Here is a 22,971-nt window from a genome sequence, read left to right as displayed (position 1 = left end):
GGCACCTGGAGGGAGCCCAAGCCTCAGGCACAGGATAGTCACTCAAATTACTTTGGGCAGGGGGGCGCCTGCCTAGCACAGGGTGAGGTAACTAGCCGTACCTTCCCTGTAACAGACTCACTCTGATCCCCATCTTTGCCTCCCCCCAGATGTGAAGATCTTTAGCCATATCTGGTCAAACCACTTTGTGTTTGCAGACAACAGGACTCAGCAGGGGTCCCAAAGTATGGTTAATAAGTAACCTATGTGTAGACTTGAGCTGGGTTTCAACATAACTCAAGATAGACAGGTCAGGTCTTGGAGTGAGACAAGATTCTGGACACAGAGAAACCCAGTGCACTGCTTCCACCAAACCTCATTTCTACCTTAACCACACTCATCCTCTGGGATTCATCCAGATTTATTCAGTCCTCACTGGAGACTCAAGTGAAGTGGCAAGACTGGGCCTGCACCTAGGGGCTCGGGGAACCTACACTGCCATTCCAGCTGAGAATTTTCCTGTGGAGAAGAACGACCTTCTCTGTATTTACAACCCAAACTGGGGAGGCCAGAGCACAAGTCAACCAATCTCCCCTGAATCTTTAAAGCCCTTAGTTCTAAGACTATGACAATTCTTCCTGATTTGAAGATACTGGAAGAATGAAGTAGCAAGCTCAATGCCACAGGATTCTGGGGAGGACCAAATTAGATAGCACATTTGAGAAAACTCTGAAATGTTATTAAGTGTGTACCACCCACTCTGAGTTAGACAACCTGAGCCTGGTTGTAGAGGAAGGAAACAGAACAACCAAGGTTTATTTCATGAAGGACTAAAGCAAAGAAAGTTAGCAAGAGGAAGTCCCACCCCAGACACAATATTTAAAGGAACACAAACTTCCTAGTGTAAGGGAGGAAAGACTCTCAGTAAAAGCTTCCAAAATTAGTCAAGCCAAAACTTAGCACTGGCAAGCCCTTTCAACAGGTAATGATGGATGCTGTATATGAAGAAACCTGAGCAGAAGAGGATGATCATGAAGGATAAGGTGATGAGGGTGTAGATGGACATTCGCTTCTCCATAGTACCCCTGATCAGGCAGAAATAGGGCCCAGGGCAGCTCTCAGTGCTGCAGTGGATGATGGTTTGGTTTACCAGGGGCAGGTGTTGGCACATGAGAAGGAATAAAAACACACACTGTGCACCGACCTGCAGGAGGAAATAAAGAAGGTACAAAAGCAAAAGCATCTTCTCCTGGTGGAAGTTCAGAATGGACTTCTTTGGGGAAGGGACATGTTCCTGGATTCCCACCATGGAGCCCTCCTCCATTTCACTTGCCACTGACTCCACCGACTTGGCTTTGATCTGCTTGTGCCGAATCTGAGCCATGAAGAATTCCATGAGGAAGAAGAGGGCCAAGAAAATAAAGAAAAAGAAGTACCAAGTTCCCACTACAGGACTACTAAAACGTTTTTCAAAACATTCAATCAAACAAGGATTGGTGATGTTGCCATGGCACCAGAAATCTTCATGGATGGAGGCCCAGGGCATGCGGACCACGTACACCACCACTCCATACACGGCAATGAAGCCAAACCACAGCTGCCGCCCAATGTAGTAGCCGGATTTGTCACCAGCCACTGAGTGTAGCACAGGGATCAGTCCAGCTACTGCTGCTGCAGCCATCTCTTCAGACTCTCACCGGACCGCGGAATCCAAGACCAGGAGAACTCCCTACAGCACCTCAGGAAAGGCAAGAACAGAAAGAGAAGAACACAGGGTCAGAACGTGAGAGCAGGTGCCGAGAACCCTGAGTACTTCCAAGGGATTGATAGGCTCAGGTTTTAGATCTGCCACCAGCAGTTAGTTTCGCATGTTTACACACATGCAGTATTTTTACCCCCATGCTGTGGTTATTCCTCTCTCCACCTTTCAGCCTATAAAAAAGGCTGTGCACTCAGGACATGCCCAAATGCACTACAATCATATATCTCACCTCTCATACTAGATTATCAGCATCCCAAGGTCAGGAATCAAACCTTATTACATTTACAATACCCGTATTGTCCAGTATAGATGATTACATTAAGGACCTAAGTAAACTTGATAAATGAATAAAGGAAGGGTGGAACAAATCAATGAATTTAACGATTCAGGTGTGTCTGGCTGTTCTAGAAGTCCGGGGCAATCTCTACACTTTGTATCTTGCCAGGAGATGTCCTAAGACTGCAGAGAAGAGGAATAGAAAGAACAGTTGTTTTCTTTCTTGCACATGACCTCTGTTCCATCCCCAACTCTTTTGAGGGTACCTATCACCATACTTTATTTGTAATACTTATAATAATAATAAACAGTACTAATATAAATAATAAATAATACAAACAACAATAACAGTAATGATGATTAAAAAAAAAAACACTGATCACCTACTGACTGCCTATATATGGCAAGCCCTGTGCCAGTGGTTTAGGTACATTACCTTCACAGAAGGGTCAAATATTGTAAATACTTCTATTAGCTTGATTTTGGTAATTGTCAGTGCTTGTCTTCTCTTCATATGTTCTTACACATGACAGTGACCAATCATTTAACTTAAGGTTTAGAGTATTTAACAAAATTGGGTTTTTTATTGTAATGAAATATACAATAAGACAAAATCTACCATTTATGACCATTTTTAAGGGTATGTTTCTGTGGCATTAAGTACATTTGCACTGTTGTGCGACCATCACCACCATCCACCCCTAGGACTTTTTCATCTTCCTAAACGGAAGTTCTGTCCCTAAACAACAACTCCTCGTTGCCCTCCACCCTCTCCCACTCCCTGGAAACCAGCACTCTACTTTCTGTCTCTATGAGTTTGAATACTCTGAGAACCTCCTCTAAGAGAAACCATATTTATCCTTTTGTGTCTGGCTTATTTCACTTAGCATAATGTCTTCAAGTCTTGTCCATGTTGTAGCCTGTGTCAAGTTGTCCTTCCTTCTAATGGCTGAATAATATTCCACTGTGTGGACATACTACACGTTTATATATTCATTCATTGATGGACATTTGGGTTATTTCCACTTTTTGGCTGTTGTGAATAAAGAGACTATGACCGTGGGTTTACAGATATGTTTGAGTTGCCACAATCACTTCTTGTGAGTATATATCGAGAAGCAGAATTGCTGAATAACATGGTAAATCTATGTTTAACTTTTTTGAGGAATGACCACAATGTTCTTCTTGGCTGTTGTGCCATCTACATGCCTACCAGAAATACATAAGTGTTTCAGTTTCCCCACATCTTTGCCAATGCTTTTTATTTTCTGAGAATTTTTTAAATGCTTTGGGGGGCACCTGGGTGACTCAGTTGTTTAAGTGTCCAACTCTTGATTTCTGCTCAGGTCATGAACTCAGGGTCATGAGATGGAGCAGGGTGTCAGGCTCTGCGCTGAGGGTAGAGCCTGCTTGAGATTCTCTCTCTCTCTCTCTCCTTCTGCCCCTCTCCCACACTCACTCTCTCTCTCTCCCTCTCTCTCTCAGTAAATAAATAAATAAATAAATAAATAATAAAAATTTAAAAATGCTTAGGGTTTTTATTGAAAAGTTGTCAAAGCTAGTGCTGAAAAGTCTCCTTCAAAGGTGCCTGAGGCTCAGTAATATTTCTAAATTACTCCCAAGTATCAGGTCACAGTGTTCATTCAGTATCGTTCAAAAGTCCATACATAGGAATCATGAGAGGCAGGCTGCCGAGAATGCTGATGGATGCAGGACTACCCAGTCAGCCTACCAAGGGCTGTGGCTGATCGAGGAGAAGAGCCAAAGGGGTAGATGGGACAGTGGAGAAACAATACATGTACTGGGCACTGACTGCGTGCTAGGCACTCTGCTAGAAGTGGACAGTTACGCAGTTAGTTATCTCATGTATTCCTTAGAACAACCTTATGAGATAAATATTCTCAATTTCCAGACAAGAAAGCCGAGATTTAGAATGCTTAAATAACTCCTCCATGGTTATTATACAGCCAAGCACATGGAGGTGCCAGGGTTAGAAACCAGAGTGTCTAACTCGGCAGCCTGAACTTTGGACTTCACCTGCTCCACAAGCACATGGCCCAGAGGTGGCAGGGAAGAAAGGAGGAAGACCATGGTGGGTCCCCGAACTCTCACCTGCCAACTCTCGTGGGAAATAAAACAGTTGGTGTCCAGGCCCACAGATCCTTGCTTTTCTTCCTTCGGAGACAGCTTTGTGGCCAAATCCCAGTCAGCTCAAATTAAAGCATCCAATCTCCAGGAACATGTGATGAGTGGGGGCTAAAAGCACAGGTTGTCACTGCAGCAGCTGAAGGAGTGGATCCTGTCTGGACCATCTGTCCAGGTGGCTTAGCCCTGCTTCTGCTGCCACAGATCTGAAGCCCCGTTTCTTCTGTTCTGTCCCATTAAAACCTGGTGCTCAACGGGAAACCTCTCCTTCCTCACCAACTGCTCTACTCCTTAGAATCTCCCAGCTGGCTGCCCCATTGGCTATGCCACCTGCCTGTCTTCACAGCCTCTACGAATCAACACTCTCAGAAAAGCAGGTGTAGAAGGACGTTCAGATCAGGTCTCCTGTAGTGTAGAAGGGAGAGTTTGTATGGGATCAGGAGCCAGGGCCCTGGTGATACTCGTGCCATGATCTGTCCTTTGCCTTCTGTCTGTTCCTGGATTCAGATACCCAATAGTCTATCAGCAGATTCAAAAAGGAGTATCTGATGCTTTTCCCATCCTTCTCAAACCCCCAACCCCACTCTCCTAAACTCTCATCTCATTTAAATTGAAAAAAAAAAACAGAAATTGCCAGCCAGGAAACTCCCTCATTTTCCACGTGAGTCCCAGATACCATCTCTGGACCTTCCAAGGGACCCTACTCAGGAGTTAGACTCTCCCCTGAGTCCTTGATTTCTGCCTCGCTATAGAATCTTCCCACCAGCATCCGGTTGCCCCTACCTAGCTTAACACTCTCTACTCTTCGTCCCAGCCAGGTTCCTGGAAAGGGCTGGCCCTCCTCCAGCTATGCCATCTCCACCTCCCCACCTCCATCCACCAACAGCCCCTCCTGGGTGGAGAAGTCAGGATCTCCGTCCCCATTAGAAGAATGATGAGCTTGCTTTAAGTCAAGAAATGAGAATGACTGCTTCACTGTTTTCTTTTTGCCTTGCCTGAAATCTCAGAGCTACATGTTCAATTACAGTAATTCTATTAGACTAAGTTCATGGCATATTTATTTTCCTTTCCTGATAAGTTTAATTTTATGGTTTGATACCATAGGTCATATTGTAAATTACCACAAATTCTTCAGAGCAAAAATTATAAATAGACAAGAAAAAAAATACCTGGATCAATTTGGGTTTGATTCAAAGAGCAATTTCACAGGAATTATTATGTAAATTATTAAAAATATGGAAAAAATAGTATGCAGTCATTTAGCTCTAAATCTTCAGTGCCTGACATAAAGTAGATCTCAATAAATGCTTGTGGAATGTGTGAATAAAAATACAATGCTAAGAGAGGGAAAAACTGCAAAATGTTATGTGCTCAATAAACACAACACTGTTTCATTATGTATGCCTATCATGAACTAATAAACAATGTATAGATAAGTGGAAATAGAGAAAGCATTGGAAAGGTGGATTTGTAGGTGGATTTCTTTTTTTAATTTATTTTAATATTATGACAATGAATACAAACTGGAGTGGATGCACTAGAATGTTCTGTAATACAATTATATGTTCTGGTTTTTTGTTTTTGTTTTTGTTTTAAGATTTTATTTATTTATTTGACAGAGAGAGAGTGCACAAGCAGGCTGAGCAGCAGGTAGAGGCAGAGGGAGAAGCAGGCTCCCCACTGAGCAAGGAGCCCGACGTGCTGCTCAATCCCACAACGCTGGGATCATGACCTGAGCCGAAGGCAGATGCTTAACCTACTGAGCCACCCAGGCGCCCCTGTTCTGGTTTTTAATTTGGTAGAAGATGAGGTTTGGGATGGCTCTTGATGCAAATCAACCCATTTCAAAATTCGGTAACTTAAAACAGCAATGGCTTATTTATTCCTAAAAATTCTGTGGGTCAAATGTCTGGGCAGGTCCTGGTTGGCTGGTTCTTCTGTTCCAGCTGGGGTCAACTGGGGTGTCCATGAAGTTGTGGTCAAACAGTGGCTAGGCTGAGCTGGAAGGTCTAAGAAGCTTCACTCTCGTATCACGTGTTCAGCTCCTCAACATGGCCTCTCTCATTGCACATGCTAGCTACCTCATCACTCAGTATTTTATCTCTAGCTTCTTTACTGCATGGCAGCTGGCTTTTCCAGAGAGCAAAAAGCAGAAACAACACTGCATCTTGGAAGCTAGCCTCAAAAACCACACAGTGTCACTTCGGCCATCTTGGATTCAATGAGGGGGAAATAGACCCCACCTCCTGACAAAAGGGTCTCATTGCAGAAATAATGCAAGATGGGAGATACAGTTGTGGTCATCTTTGGAGAACAGTCGGCCACTGGGTGCTTGAACAACGTTTCATTCCCAAAGTTGCAAAGAAACCTCTTTTAAGGTACCCTGCCTGGTGAAATAGACTCTAAGGATAGTGGTATATAAGACCTTGAGTGTTCATGTTAATCATCTCAATTGAAATGAACGAAGAAATGAGCAGAGGCAGTCTTGAGCAGGCCAGAGGGTAACCTGAGGCACATCCAGAAACCAGGAGCCTGGCTATGCAGGGACCCTTTACAAGGGCTGTGAACCTCGTCTGCCCACCATGGGCTCCTGAATCTTGACCACAGTTCCCAGCAGGGACCTCTCCTGATTCATTCCCTCTCTCTCTGTCTCTCTCTCTTTCTCCAGCATTACCTGGAGATTCTGTTTTTCTTATTTGAAATTTTATTTAAAAATTTTTTAATGTAGCTTTTTTATTATGGCAAAATACACATAACATAAAATTTACCATTTTAACCATTTTTAAGTGTGCAGTTTACTGGCATTAAGTACATTTACAATGCTATTTACAAAACCATCACCACCATCCATCTCCAGAACTTTTTTATCTTCCCAGACTGAAACTCTGTACCCTTTAAACACTAACTCCTCTTTCCTCTCTCCTCTGAGTCCTTGGCAACTACCATTCAACTTTCTGTCTCTATAAATTTGACTACTCTAAAGACTTCATATAAGAGAATCCTACCATATTTGTCCTTTTGTTCCTGGCTTATTTCACTTAGCATAACGTCCTTAAGGTTCATCCACGTTGTAGTATGTGTCAGAATTTTTCTTTTTAAAGGCTGAATAATATTCCATTGTACGGCTATACACATTTTGCTTATCCATTCATCCATCAGTGAGCAGTGGGGTTGTTTCCACCTTTTGGCTTTTGTGAATAATACTGTGAACATAGGTATACAAATATCAAAAACGGTTTTTAAAAGCTAAGTAGTTAATTCAACTAGTATTTATTGAGCATCTACTATGTGCCAGATGCAATGCTAGGTGCTGGGACTACATCAATAAATAAGACCATCTACATATTCAGCCACCTCCCAGAACTTAGAGCTTGAAGGGAGAAATAAAGACAGCTAAGGAGATTTCAGCATGGGGAGATAGGTGTTAGGACAGAAAGAATGTGAGGACATGGGCTAGGTACCCAGGCTAATCTTCTAATAAAGGTTTTCTGGGTTGTATCACTTTGAACTTGAGATCTGAAAAATGAGTCTAGTTATAAGGGTGGAGGGAGCAGGCAAGTGTAGACAGCAGAGCAGTTTGGGCAGTAACCCAGAGGCATCTGGGTCAGAGAATGAGAAAGTGGGGTTAGTAGGCAATAAGGCTGGAGAGCCAGGTAAGAGCCAGAAGATATGATGGAGGCCCTTGGAAGCCTGGCATGAAGTTTGGATTTATCCTAAAAGTAATAGGAAGTCATCGAAATATTTCAAGTAGAGACCTAGTATATACTTTATACCAACAGCCTGTCTGGGTGTGAAAGTGGGTGGGGCAGAGTAGCAGCAAGAGAACAGAGGAAGCCACTGTGAGTATCTAATCCATCAAGAGTGGAGGCCCGGACTAACAGAGTTGGGGAATGGAGATCAGGGACAGCTGGTAGCCGACAGAATGTAGGAAGTGGAGGAGAAGGTGGCGTCAAGAAAAAAGAACCATAGGTAGTCATTAAACAGACCATTTAAGCACCTAGATAAGTGTAGCAAAATATTGATAATCTAGTGTAGGGGTGTGGTCTTGACTTTTATTTCTTCTTCCCCAACGATCTGGGGGCTTCTTTGTCTCAATCTGCTCAGGTCTTCTTTATTTAGCAGTCAGATTTACTGGAACCTGCTTGACCTTTTATATGACCCACATCAAAAGAGCATAATCTATGCCCTGCCACTCTCAAAACCAGTCTGTTCTAGACTGAGTTGTGTTCCCACCCAAATTCATATGTTGACACTCTAATCCCCAGTGTCACTGTTTTTGGAGATGGGGCCCATAAGAAGGTAATAAAGGTTAACTGGCAAGACTTATCCAAAAGAAAAGAGAAAGGACCCAGATTATTAAAATTATGAATGAAAAAGGAGAGGTCACGACGAACACCATTGAAATTGGAAGGATTATTAGAAATTTTTATCAACAGCTATATGCCAATAAACTAAGCAATCTGGAAGAGATGGAATCCTTCCTGGAAACCTATAAACTACCAAGATTGAAAAAGGAAGAAATTGATTTCTTAAACAGGCCAATTAATTATGAAGAAATTGAGTCAGTGATAAACAACCTTCCAAATAACAAAACTCCAGGCCCGGACGGTTTTCCTGGGGAATTCTACCAAACATTCAAAGAAGAAATAATACCTATTCTCCTAAAGCTATTTCAAAAAATAGAAACAGAAGGAAAGCTACCAAACTCATTCTATGAGGCCAATATTACCTTGATCCCCAAACCAGGCAAAGACCCCCTCAAAAAGGAGAATTACAGACCAATTTCCCTAATGAATATGGACGCCAAAATCCTCAACAAGATACTTGCTAATAGAATCCAACAGTTCATTAAAAGGATTATCCACCACGATCAAGTGGGATTCATACCTGGGATGCAAGCGTGGTTCAATATTCGCAAATCAATCAGCGTGATACATCATATCAACAAGAAAAGACTCAAGAACCATATGATCCTCTCAATCGATGCCGAAAAAGCATTTGACAAAATACAGCATCCTTTCCTGATTAAAACCCTTCAGAGTGTAGGAATAGAAGGTACATTTCTCAATCTCATAAAAGCCATCTATGAAAAGCCTACTGCAAATATTATTCTCAATGGGGAAAAGCTGGAAGCCTTTCCCTTAAGATCAGGAACACGACAAGGATGCCCACTCTCGCCACTATTATTCAACATAGTACTAGAAGTCCTTGCAACAGCAATCAGACAACAAAAAGGGATCAAAGGTATTCAAATCGGCAAAGAAGAAGTCAAAATGTCTCTCTTCGCAGACGACATGATACTCTATATGGAAAACCCAAAAGAAGCCACTCCCAAACTATTAGAAGTTATAGAGCAATTCAGTAACGTGGCGGGATACAAAATCAATGCTCAGAAATCAGTTGCATTTCTGTACACGAATAACGAGAACGAAGAAAGAGAAATCAGGGAATCCATCCCATTTACAATAGCACCAAAAACCATACGTTACCTTGGAATTAACTTAACCAGAGACGTAAAGGACCTTTATTCTAGAAACTATAAATCACTCTTGAAAGACATTGAGGAAGACATAAAAAGATGGAAAGATATTCCATGCTCATGGATCGGAAGAATTAACATAGTTAAAATGTCCATGCTACCCAGAGCAATCTACACTTTCAATGCTATCCCGATCAAAATACCGAGAACGTTTTTCAAAGAACTGGAACAAATAGTCCTTAAATTTGTATGGAACCAGAAAAGACCCCGAATCTCCAAGGAACTGTTGAAAAGGAAAAACAAAGCTGGGGGCATCACAATGCCGGATTTCGAGCTGTACTACAAAGCTGTGATCACAAAGACAGCATGGTACTGGCACAAAAACAGACACATAGACCAATGGAACAGAATAGAGAGCCCAGAAATGGACCCTCAGCTCTTTGGGCAACTAATATTTGATAAAGCAGGAAAAAACATCCAGTGGGAAAAAGACAGTCTCTTCAATAAATGGTGCTGGGAAAATTGGACAGCTACATGCAAAAGAATGAAACTTGACCACTATCTCACACCATACACAAAAATAAACTCCAAATGGATGAAAGACCTCGATGTGAGACAGGAATCCATCAAAATTCTAGAGGAGAACATAGGCAGCAACCTCTACGACATCGGCCAAAGCAACCTTTTTCATGACACATCCCCAAAGGCAAGAGAAACAAAAGATAAAATGAATTTATGGGACTTCATCAAGATTAAAAGTTTCTGCACATCCAAGGAAACAGTCAGAAAAACTAAGAGGCAGCCCACGGAATGGGAGAATATATTTGCAAATGACACTACAGATAAAGGACTGGTATCCAAGATCTACAAAGAACTTCTCAAACTCAATACATGAGAAACAAATAAACAAATCAAAAAATGGGCAGAAGATATGAACAGACACTTTTCCAATGAAGACATGCAAATGGCTAACAGACACATGAAAAAATGTTCAAAATCATTAGCCATCAAGGAAATTCAAATCAAAAGCACACTGAGATACCACCTTACGCCAGTTAGAATGGCAAAAATAGACAAGGCAAGAAACAACAATTGTTGGAGAGGATGTGGAGAAAGGGGATCCCTCCTACATTGTTGGTGGGAATGCAAGTTGGTACAGCCACTCTGGAAAACCGTGTGGAGGTCCCTTAAAAAGTTAAAAATTGAGCTACCCTATGATCCAGCCATTGCACTACTGGGTGTTTACCCCAAAGATACAGACGTAGTGAAGAGAAGGGCCATATGCACCCCAATGTTCATAGCAGCAATGTCCACAATAGCTAAATCGTGGAAGGAGCCGAGATGCCCTGCAACAGATGACTGGATTAAGAAGTTGTGGTCCATATATACAATGGAATATTACTCAGCAATCAGAAAGAATGAGTTCTCAACATTTGCTACAACATGGACGGCACTGGAGGAGATAATGCTTAGTGAAATAAGTCAAGCAGAGAAAGACAACTATCATATGATTTCTCTCATCTATGGAACATAAGAACTAGAATGATTAGTAGGGGAAGAAAGGGATAAAGAAAGGGGGGGTAATCAGAAGGGGGAATGAAACATGAGAGACTATGGACTATGAGAAACAAACTGAGGGCTACAGAGGGGAGGGGGGTGGGGGAATGGGATAGACCGGTGATGGGTAGTAAGGAGGGCACATATTGCATGGTGCACTGGGTGTTATACACAACTAATGAATCATCGAGCCTTACATCGAAAACCGGGGATGTACTGTATGGTGACTAACATAATATAATAAAAAATCATTATTAAAAAAAAAAAAGAAGGTAATAAAGGTTAAATAAGGTCATAAGGATGAGATCTTAAACTGATAGGACTGGTGTCCTTATAAGAAGAGGAAGAGACACCAGCAATTTCTCTCTCTCTCTCTCTCTCTCTCTTTCTGCACCCTCACAGAGATGAGGCCATGTGAGGATACAGCAAGAAGACAGCCATCTATATGCTGGGAAGAGAGGCCTCATCAGAAGCCAATCCAGCCAACACCTTGATCTTGGACATCTGGCCTCAATAACTGTGAGAAAATAAATTTCTGTTGTTTCAGCCCCCCAGTGGTATCGGTTATGGCAGCTCTAGTGGATTAACACAGTCTCAAGAGGGAGGAATGGCCATCCCCATCTATAGAGGAAGAAACTGAGGCTGGGAGAATTGTATTTGGCTACGACCCCATGGATTAAGCAGCTCATCTCAGCATCCAGCGCAGCCTTCCTTATAGGAAGCCTTTGTGTTTGCAGAGAATTGTCTGGGCTGCCCCAGAAGTAACAAGTCTTTAACCAACTCTGTAAAATCACAGCTGATGTTCTTCCTCAGCCTTCTGTGCAGACCCACAGAATGATGGAACTTCAGGGCCTACACTGAAAAATTACCCCAGACAGGCATGCCAGGCTCAGAAACACAGAGACCTGCTGCCCAGCTCCATCCTCCTCCAATAGTGAGGGGGGCTTGGGTTGGCTAAAAGCTTTTCAGCAGGAGAAGAGCTACTTCCTGACTGTCTGTGATTTCACATAAGACTCCGCCAGCACTTCACTACCTTCTGGAACTTACAGTTGCTATTGTAAAGAGGAGCCTTTTCTGATTTAATTGTTTCTCCTTACCTTTGTGTACGCTACCTAAGCTTCTAATAGCCTTGTTTAAAGTATTGGTGGACATGATCCCTACTGAAGCAATTTCTGAAGCTGTAGCTTGAACCAGATGAAATTGTGATTATATAGGTCAAAAATGATCAAATACCAGCAATTTCATACATACAGCTGGCCCTCATTCCACCCTCCCCCCCATTTGCTAACTTCTGGGTGCTCAGTACTCATGCCGCCCTCTGGCACATGGGTCCCTAACTTCTTCCTACCACCTTCCCCGGTGGTGGCCCATCTCTGGATGGAGACAGACCTGGGAGAGAAGTCTACAAGGGAAACAAGACGGAATGGTCAAGGAGGTAGAAGGCGAGCCACAGAAACCAGGAGGTAGAGAACTGAAGAGGCCCTGGCCTGGCACATTCTTCTTTCCCTGAGGCTGCTCTGACCACAGAATTTCTGGAGTGCATCCACGAGGATCAAGGAAGGCACAGAGAGCCAAAACAACGTCAGCATTGCCAGCCCTGGCCTCACGAGTGGCCTTTGCACAGCCTAGGTGCTGGTTTCATAATAAAATGAAACCACCATGTCATCGTTCTCATCAAAGCCAGCCAGACTTGGTAGCCAGCAGATCCCATGTGCCAGATGGTGGCAGGATTTTGTCTGAAAGACCTGTGGTTCAAGACGGGAACAAGATAAGTCCAACATAAGCAAAAGGCTCCCGCACCCTGTTACCTTTTCGGGCCTTCAGCTGTGGGCTCTGTAGGGATATCCCACTCTAAGCTGGACTAGACCCAGAGGTTTAGACGAGCTGAATTTTCAGGGGTACGGAAGGGCTGTGGTTCAAGTCAACCTTGGCTGGAGTGCTGCTTGCTGATTCAGAGCGGGAGCTAGGTGCAAGGACTCTCAACACAGGTACTCTCCACATTTGGAGTGGAGCTTTCCATGAATTAGTCAGTTGGTTAGCATCCCTGGCCTGGGTGAACTAAATGCAAGTAGCACTCTGGGCATCGGGACAACCTACAAGCCCAGGGCTGGGAGCTGAAGTCAGTTTCTGGTGCAGATGGCCTCTAAATTTAAAAGGGGTTTTCCCATAGAACTGCCTGGCCCTCTCTCAATCCAGTCTTTGACTGGATTGCACCTTCCTTGCTCTGACTGATCTGGTGCTGACAGCTAGGAAAGGAGGGGCAGGTGAGCTTGCAAGGAATTTAGAAGGAAAATGCAAGGAGTGGGGAGTTTTCAGCCCAGCTCTAGGAAAAGCGACTGCTTAGTAGTGAAACTGATGATGAGTAGGAGGAAATGGAGACAGCGGGTCAAACCCAACACCTGCAGCCAATGCAACAACATATTTTTTATGAAAAAGAGAAAGCTGGGAGGGGTCCATCTGCATCCAAAGGCCCCCAGCAAAGACTTGCAAAAGCACAAAGATTTGTGTGCTGCTAGGTGTAAGGCCGTAGCCCCAGGACAGCCAGGAGTTGGGAAGCCCACGTCAAGGTACGAATAAAGTAGACCGAGAGTGAGGAAGCAATGTCCCTTGAGCTCCAGGTATGAGAACTCAGGTGTTCCAGGTGATGTCCATCATCTCAGGAACAGGTCTTTGATCAGAGCAAGGATGTAAGGACACCTCCTCACTCCCTTATTCCAGAGGTCAGAGCGCATGAACCTGAGCAAAGTAAGGAGCGACTGGCACAGAAGCAGACCAGTTGAAAGAGACAGAAGCTGGAAGCTGAGGGAGGTGGTGCCAGTTTGCAGTGTCAGTGCAAAGGCCCACCCTGTGTGCAATAAGGAAACCGCCCTGGAAACCCTCAGTAGCCCCACCCACCAGAGGTGGTTAACGCTCACCAAACCACCTCATGAAAGACACAAAAAACAGAGGGTTTGTAACACTAGTTCACATTAGGACTTTGTTCTCTTCTCTGTGGCACCCCTAGAGCCTGGAGGAGCTGAATAAGTAAGTAATAAGTAGTAACCCACTTTGGCCAAAAGAGGTGTTTAAGATGATGTATTTCACACTGCCCTAGTTTGAATTAAATAAAATCATGCCACACATTGCCCCAGAAATAAATGAGATCTCCAAGATCCGGGACTATGATAGGAGTGTGTACTCTGACAAATGGAGGTCCCAGACAATAAGCCCAGTGGTCTCTGAAACAGCAGCCAAGACGAGGTCACAACCCAAATATCTACAGAAATTCCAGGGCCATCACAATGGGGATGACAGAGTGCTCAGGAGCCAAGAAGACCAGAGTTGGATCATCAAAGGGAACTCCTTATCTGATAGGAGCTATGGTGAAACCAAAGAGCAAACTACCTCAAATTTAACAACAGTTCTGCACTTGTCTAATAAGGACACCCCTTCCCCCCCAGCCACTGAAATATGCAGGCAGATCATGTCACCTGGAGGACTTGTAGTTTATAAGGAGTCAGGACATTGAAGGCATGTCACCATGCTGCTCTGGGCATGAGATCATGATCCAGCACCTAAAGATGAAGCAGTGACAGTGCCAGGACACATCCTGAATGTTGTTCTACCCCTCATAATGCACCCACAAGGTCAGGACCCAGATAGGTCTTCATCTGACCCATGAATAGTGTACAGGTCTTCTAGCTACATAGTAGGTGTGAGCCAATGTGCTAGAACTGCATGGTGCAGCTACAAGCAATGTAGCCTAACCAGGAGACACCATTGTCCTGGCATGGTATGTTTGAGTGGATACCGCTGCTGCAGCGATGGGGGTCCTTGCCAACAAACAAGGGCTGGCATGTGGGAGAACCGCAACTGTTACTCTGATGAAGGAACTCATGTCACTACCCCTGGCTTGATGTGCAGGGCTGACCCTCCTTCAGGACACAGCCCAGACTTTCTCTCCATCATAGCATCTATAGGAGGCAGGGGAAGTAAATAAAAGATGGCACAGAAATAAGTCAAGCAGAGAAAGACAATTATCATATGGTTTCACTCATTTATGGAACATATGAAGTAGGAAGATCGGTAGGAGAAGGAAGGGAAGAATGAAGGGGGGGTAAACAGAAGGGGAATGAACCATGAAAGACTGTGGACTCTGGGAAACAAACTGAGGGCTTCAGAGCAGAGTAGGGGATTGGGATAGGCTGGTGATGGGTATTAAGGAGGGCACGTATTGCATGGTGCACTGGGTGTTATACGCAACTAATGAATCATGGAACTTTACATCAAACACTAGGGATGTACTGTATGGTGACTAACATAATATAATAAAAAATATTATTTAAAAAAAAGACGGCACAGACCACCACAGAAGCAAATACACACCACACCCCCAATCTAAGCCGAAAGACATGCTTTCTATCAAAACAGGAACATATAAGAACCACCAACAGGAAATTAGTAATCTCTCCCAACTTGTTTGCTCTGCTGATGTACCCACCTTGTGGGGTGCTGTAAGGATTAAATGGCATGCCTGGGGGAGCCATGCCCGGCCCGGTGCTTCGTCTGTGCTCGGCAAACTTGGTTTTCTCCCATCTGCTCTTACCCAGGCTCCAGGTTTCCTGAACTTGTCTGTAAAGCTGCTCCATACGAACCCAGAACTACAGCCGATGAGCAGTGGGGCAAAGTGCACAGACACACAGGTCTACGGCAGGTGGAGGAAAGGGGCGGCAGCCACCCCAGTTCCACTCAACACGGTCCCCTTCAAGCCACCTCCCAAGTCTTTGCTTTTCTGTGATTTTAAGATCTCATAAATTAAGTCTGCCCTGTGGGAGCTCCACAGCCCCAGCACCCACATTCTTTTGGGATCTGACTTCTGTCCTCACAATCCCCCTAGGGTTTCATTCTCCAAGGTCACGGGGAACCCCTAAAACTCTCAGTCCCGTGGCCTTTCTGAGTCTAGTGCCCCATGTGGAGCTTGACTGGGAGCTCAAGAAATCTTTGTAAATTAAAATGTCTCTCTTCTCTGGCAATCACCACCTCAACCAGTTGACCACACTTAGTATTGGTAAGAGTAGTGATGCAGCCCTGGGACGACGGAGCAACATGAACTGTACACTTTGAATAAGTGAATTGTATGATCTGTGAATACCTTAATAAAGCTACTACAAAGTAAATAAAAAATAACAGTGGGAACAACCTGACCTTATTGGATCTCCTGATGTGATGTCATATGAAATACACAGCATCGCCTGGGGGATATTCTGGCCAAAAAATTTAACCCAAATCAAGCCAAGCCTTTTGATCTCACTTCCAGTTTACAGGAACTGTAGGGAATAGAAAAAATCATGGAGGGTGCCTGGGTGGCTCAGTGGTTAAGCGTGTCTGCCTTTGGCTAGGTCATGATCTCAGGGTCCTGGGATCAGGTCTTGCATCGGGATCCCCGCTCAGCGGAGAGTCTGCTTTTCCCTCTGCATGTGTGCCCGCCCCCCCCCAACTTGTGCTCTCTCTGTCTCACTCTCAAATAAATAAATAAAAGCTTTAAAAAAATAAATAAAAATCATGCTAAGAGATACTACAAAGAAGTTGTCAGACAAATATAAAAATGTGGAATATTCAATGTCAATTTTTAAAAGGTGAAGGAACTGTTCTAGATGTAAAGAGATAATCAGCCACATGCAATGTATGAAACTTGAATGAACCGTGGTTTTAAAAAAGCTTTTAAAAAAGGAACAAATCTGAGAAAAATCATGAGCCTATAATGATATTCCAGAAGGGGAAAAGCATAAAGTGCCCGAGGAGAAGATTTCAACTCATGAAAAGGATCATTCTGTAAAGTATATTAATGATGATTGTGTTATTCTCTTTCTTATCACCTTGGTATTAATATTAATTGTATTGTGCTGACATTGTTTATTATGTCAAGAAATAACTAAATGCATTTATTTGTTTAAAAAGATCAAGCTTTGGGGCTCCTGGCTGGCTCAGTCAGTGGCACACACTACTCTTGATCTCAGGGTTGAGAGTCCGAGCCCTACCATTGGGTGTAGAGAACAGGTAAAAAAAATTTTTTTTAATTTAATAAAATAAAGAAAAAGATCAAACTCTACAGTTAGAAGGGTAACTGACCCCATTGATCATTGGGGAAATATCTATAAATGACTTTAAAATGAGAGTTGGTAAAAGAAAGAGAAATATTAGAAGGGTGTGGAATCCAATCAAGCAGTAGAGTAATTAGTTACAATCTGGATGCAGGGTTCATTACCTCATCAACTCAAATCAGGAGCACAGAAGCTAGGAAAGAGATTCTGTCATAAAGAGGACGGACAGTCCAGGTTTCAGGGGGAAAACACTGGCTGGAAAAGGCCTATAACAAATAAGAAGGATTCCAGCTTAAATATCAATTTGTTTTTGCTGCATTAAGAAACACCCAAACTTAGTGACGTAAATTCTCTTTTATAATTTCTCTTCACTCTGTGGGTCAATTGGACAGTTCTTCTGGTCTTGTTTGGTTCCAGCTGCTGCTGATGGTCAGGCTGAATGGTCAAGGTCAGGTGGTTGGAAGGTTGATTGGTCTGTTAGTCTCTGCTCCACATGGTCTCTCATCCTCCACTAGATTAGCCTGGGCTTCCTCGTGTGGGAGTCTAAGGATTCCAAATCCAGTAAGAGAGAGCAAGCCGTGGTGTGTTACATATGCTATCGTCCCATTGGTCAAAGCAATTCCAGTGACCACACTCAGAGTAAGTGTAAGAGGATTACTCAAGAAAGTTTGAACAAAACAGGATATGAACCATTACTGCAATAACTTCCTAGAGTTTGTTAACAATTAGATTTGCAAGTCTTGCTTAAACGCTTGGAAATGCTTTGTTTGTTAAATTTATAAGTCTACTTGGTAGCATTAGAAATGTTTGAGAGAGGCGCCTAGGTGGCACAGCGGTTAAGCGTCTGCCTTCAGCTCAGGGCGTGATCTCAGTGTTCTGGGATCGAGCCCCACATCAGGCTCTTCCGCTATGAGCCTGCTTCTTCCTCTCCCACTCCCCCTGCTTGTGTTCCCTCTCTCGCTGGCTGTCTCTGTCTCTGTCGAATAAATAAATAAAATCTTTAAAAAAAAAAAAAAGAAATGTTTGAGAGAGGCCGACGCATAAAATTTGTGATATGGTTTGAAATGTCTAAGAAAATGTAATTAATCAAGTTTTGAGTAGTGTTAAATGTTTAAAGACAATTTAATCTTAAATTTATGAGTTAACTGCACATGAATCAAAGAACAAGTAAAAGTGATTTTTCTTATTTTAAATGAATATTACTAGATTAATAAATGTACTAGCAAGATTTGTAAGTTTAATTTAAAAGCTTGAGGAAAACTGGGACTAAAATTTCATAACTCAGTGTAAGCAAGTAATAATTAAAACACCAATATTATAAATAATTTTACTACACACAAAAACCTCTCTCAGGCTTTAAGAAACCTTAGTGAACACATTTATTCACTAGTTTATTCAAAATATATTATTGATCATCTGTTCTGAGATAGGTGCCTTCTAGACACAGGTGGAAAATGACTCTCCGACCTTCCTTCATTAAGACTATACACTAGCAGAAAATACAGGCAGATGATAGAGAGACAAATACCAGTCAATCAGAAACTATTTCCTTATCTTCTGACTCTATCTTATCTTCCTCATGGCAAAAACCACTCTGTCCCTTCTCTGATCATCCAGGAATAGGAGCAGTGGTGTTTCCTCTCTCCTCCAGCTATCCAAGATGCCGAAAGGAAAGAAGGCAAAGGGGAAGAAGGGGGGCCCAGCACCTGCTGTTGTGAAGAAGCAGGGGGCCAAGAAGGTGGTCAATGTTGTGTTTGAGAAAAAGCCCAAGAATTCTGGCACTGGACAGGACATCCAGCCCAAAAGGGACCTCGCCCACTTTGTCAAATGCCCCTGCCACATCTGGCTGTAGTGGCAAAGAGCTATTCTCTATAAACATCTAAAAGTGCCTCCCGGGATTAACTTGTTCACCCAGGCCTTGGATCACCAAACAGCTACTCAACTGCCTAAGCTGGGCATTGGTAGTTTTTAAAGTATCCCAGGTAGCAAGGGAAACAAAAGCAAAAATGAACTATTGGGACTTCATCGAGATAAAAAGCTTCTGCAGAGCAAAGGAGACAATCGGTGAAACTAAAAGGCAGCCTACAGAATGGGAGAAGATGTTTGCAAATGACATAACAGATAAAGGGCTAGTATCCAAAATCTATAAAGAACTTAACCAATTCTACACCCAAAAAATAAAAAATCCAGTCAAGAAATGGGGAGAAGACATGGACAGACATTTCTCCAAAGAAGACATACAAATGGCCAACAGACACATGAAAAAATACTCAACATCACTCATCATCAGAGAAATAAAAATCAAAACCACAGGAGATACCACCTCACATCAGTCAGAAAGGCCAAAATGAGCAACTTAGGAAACAATGGATGTTGGCAAGGATGTGGAGAAAGGAGAACCCTCTTGCACCGTTGGTGGGAATGCAAGCTGGTGCAGCCACTCTGGAAAACAGTATGGAAGTTCCTCAAAAAGTTAAAAATAGAACTACCATACGACCCAGCAATTGCACTACTAAGTATTTATCCAAAGGATGCAAACATAGTGATTCAAAGGGGCACCTGCACCCCAATGTTTATAGCAGCAATGTCCACAATAGCCAAACTATGGAAAGAACCCAGATGTCCATCAACAGATGAATGGATAAAGAAGACACACACACACACACACAATGGCATATTACTCAACCACCAAAAAGAATGAACTCTTGCCATTCGCAATGACATGGATGGAACTAGAGTGTATTACGTTGAATGAAATAAATCAGCCAGAGAAAGACAAATACCATATGATCTCACTCATACGTGGAATTTAAGAAACAAAATTGATGAACATTGGGGAAGGGAAGGAAAAATAAAATAAGATGAAAATAGAGAGGGAGCCAAATCATAAAAGACTCTTAAGCAGGAAACAAACTGAGAGTTGCTGGAGGGGAGGTGGGTGAGGGAATGGGGTAACTGGGTGATGGGCATTAAGGAAGGCACTTGATGTTGTATGCAACTGATGAATCACTAAATTCTACCCCTGAAACTAATAATATACTCTATGTAACTAACTTGAATTTAAATTTAAATTTAAATATAAAGTATCTCATGGGATTGTCATATGTAGCCAGGGTTGAAAACCAGGCTGGCAAGTTCAAACTAGAATATATACACATTCTCAAGGGGCATGCCTCCATGGATGCTTTGGGACAAGGGTTAGCAAACTAGAGCCTGCAGCCCAAATCTGGCCTGCTTTTTACCACTCAAGGAGCTGAGATGGATTTTACATTTTTAAATAATGGGGAGGGGAATATCAAAAGAGGAATATTTGGGGACATGTAAAAATTATATGGAATTCAAATGTAAGTGTCCATAAATGAAATTTGACTGGAACACAGCCACACTCCTTAGTTTACATATTATCTACGGCAGCTTTTGTGCTCCAAGGGCGGAGTGAAATAGCTGGGACAGAGGCCATATGGTAAAGCCTAAAATATTCACTATTTGGCTCTTTACAGAAAAGGTTTGCTGACCGCAGCTTGAAGGAAATGGATTTCTAGAACCTCAACATCTCTGTGTCCTCTTCCAAGAACTGAACCTGCCTGGGAAGTTGCCAGCTGCCGAGGGGTCAGGTAGGAGTGGTATCTTCTTCTTTCTCACCTCTTTCACCTTTGCTTCTCCGACTTCCAGAAGAAGACCTCTCGCCAGCCCTACGTGTATAAAAACCTCCTAGGCACTACACAAAAGAATCTTCCCCAAATACTCGTGTCTAACAGGATCCTAATGACATTTTGTTTTCAAGTCAGGAGGGTTCCAAATAGTGCGTTACCAAAACCAAAGGAGGACCCAGTCAAGTTGTCAGCTGCCAAACCACTGAAAGTGTTTGGTGGCAGATGGCTATGTGATTTTTGGCATGCAACTCAGAAGGGGTTCAAAGAATTGAGTAACATAGTTATGACAAAACTAGTATCATAATTATCTATGTAAACAACGTTTTCAAGGCTTACATGTAAAATATTTAAAATGCTGAATGCAGTCCCATTCTATGAATAAGCAGTATTGGTCCAAAGATACATGAGGAAAAAAACCATTCGTTTCATCAGAAATGAATCTCACAAATAAGTTTATTATGTTTAATAATTACTTATCAAAACTTGCATCGTGTTTACATTATTTTGACCAATTATGTACTAATACTTGTAATTATGAAATGAGGACCTCCATTGCTCACTGACTATTGAGGCCTTTCTCAGTTCCTTGACTTTGGGCCTCTCCGCAGGGCAGCTTGCAGCAACCCAGAAAGAGGCTGAACAACCGAAGCCATGGTCCTTTTGTAGCCTAATCCTGTAAGTGACATCCCAACACGTTTGTCTTATTCTATTCATATTCTATTGCTGGAATCAAGGCTCGAGGCTTACCCCACACTCAAGGGGAGGGAGATAGGAAAGGATGTGACTACCAGGACGCGGGATCATGGGAGCCATCTCAGACGCTGTCCACTACAAATGTCAAATTTTAATAACATTTATATCCTCTACATCTGTGTGAGTACAGGATGAAAACTTTCAGGTGTCAGCTTAAAAATGGGTGAGAGGATGCAGAGTTTTCCAGAATTCTTCGAGAAATAAACAAGTAAAGACGTTCGGAGACCACGGAGCTTGAGGCCTAATCAAGCCGGGGCCTGTCAGGTGGCCGGGTCTGGCAGAGAGGGTAGCCAGGGGGCCGTGGGCAGCGGGAAAGGGCGGCGGCTGCTTGGGACAGTGAGAAAATCCACCGCCCCAGACCTGGCAGCTCCATCCGGGTCCGGGTGAGGGCGAAACTCTGGCAAAAGCGAAGTGCATCTGATTCCGTGCGTTTCAAAGGTCAGGCGAGGCGATCAGACTTGACCGGGAAGGAAAGGCAGGCGATGGTGGGTGTAGGGAAACGGAGGAAGGGAATACGAAGCAGTTTGCGAAAGACAGAGGTGCCAGGAGCGGGTGGGGTGGAACCCGGGAGGCCGAGGCTCGAAGCCGCGAGCCGGGGCTGGGGCCTGGCGGGAGCCAGGAGAGGGGAGACGTGCGCCCGACCTGGGATGGATGGCCTGGGGGTCCGGACGTGAGAGCATGCAGTCAGCGCTGGTTGCAGAGGATCGGTCGTCAGTCCGGGAGACTAGGAGCTGGGATCACCGGGCGAGCGTCCTCCAGCGGACGTGAAGTAAGTCTCGGGAAATGGGGCGGTCCGGGGCGCTGGGGCGCTGTGGGCACGCAGAATGGGCCCAAACCGGGTGCCTGCCCCCCGGGAATGCAGTCTCGCAGAGTGGGCGCCGACTATGCGGGAAATGACTGCTCCCATTTCCTCCCCCGGGACCCAACCGACAAATGCGTCGGAGCGGGCAGCCGCTGGTGCTCGAGGAACAGAAAGGAAAGCCAGAGAAAGCAGAGCCAGACCACGGAGCGGCCAGGGGGTGGGAACAGAGGGACAGGGACTACGAAAACGAACTTCCTTGGAGCCTCGAGCTGGGGCCTGACGTCCAGGGACCGAGAAGAAAGCCAAGAGAAGGCTGATCAGGGGCGAGGGCAAAGCGGGAAGGGACAAAGTCGGGCGCCGCGGCTCGAGGCTAAGAGCGGGGATGAAACGTGCGACCGGGCGGGTGGCCGGGAGCCAGGAGACCGCAGCAGCCCCTGCGGCGGGAAACCCGCGCGCCGGCGCCCAGGCCTGGCGGAGGAGCGCGG

The 22,971-nt window shown here is 44.0% G+C and overlaps 1 protein-coding gene across 1 annotated transcript; it reads right to left on the bottom strand.

Moving 5' to 3' along the window:
• Window positions 1-919: 919 nt before the first annotated feature.
• On the bottom strand, window positions 920-1,660 carry LOC148107741 (uncharacterized). Its single transcript, XM_087855399.1, has one exon. The coding sequence runs from the start codon at window positions 1,658-1,660 to the stop codon at window positions 920-922; it is 741 nt and encodes a 246-aa protein (XP_087711525.1).
• Window positions 1,661-22,971: the final 21,311 nt, after the last annotated feature.

Source organism: Ursus americanus, chromosome 25 (genome assembly GCF_024610735.1).
Source record: "Ursus americanus isolate L20-20 chromosome 25, mUrsAme1.1.p, whole genome shotgun sequence".
NCBI lineage: Eukaryota > Metazoa > Chordata > Mammalia > Carnivora > Ursidae > Ursus > Ursus americanus.
The sequence above is the reverse complement of the archived record's forward strand: the minus strand, read 5'-3'. Positions and strand labels throughout refer to the sequence as shown.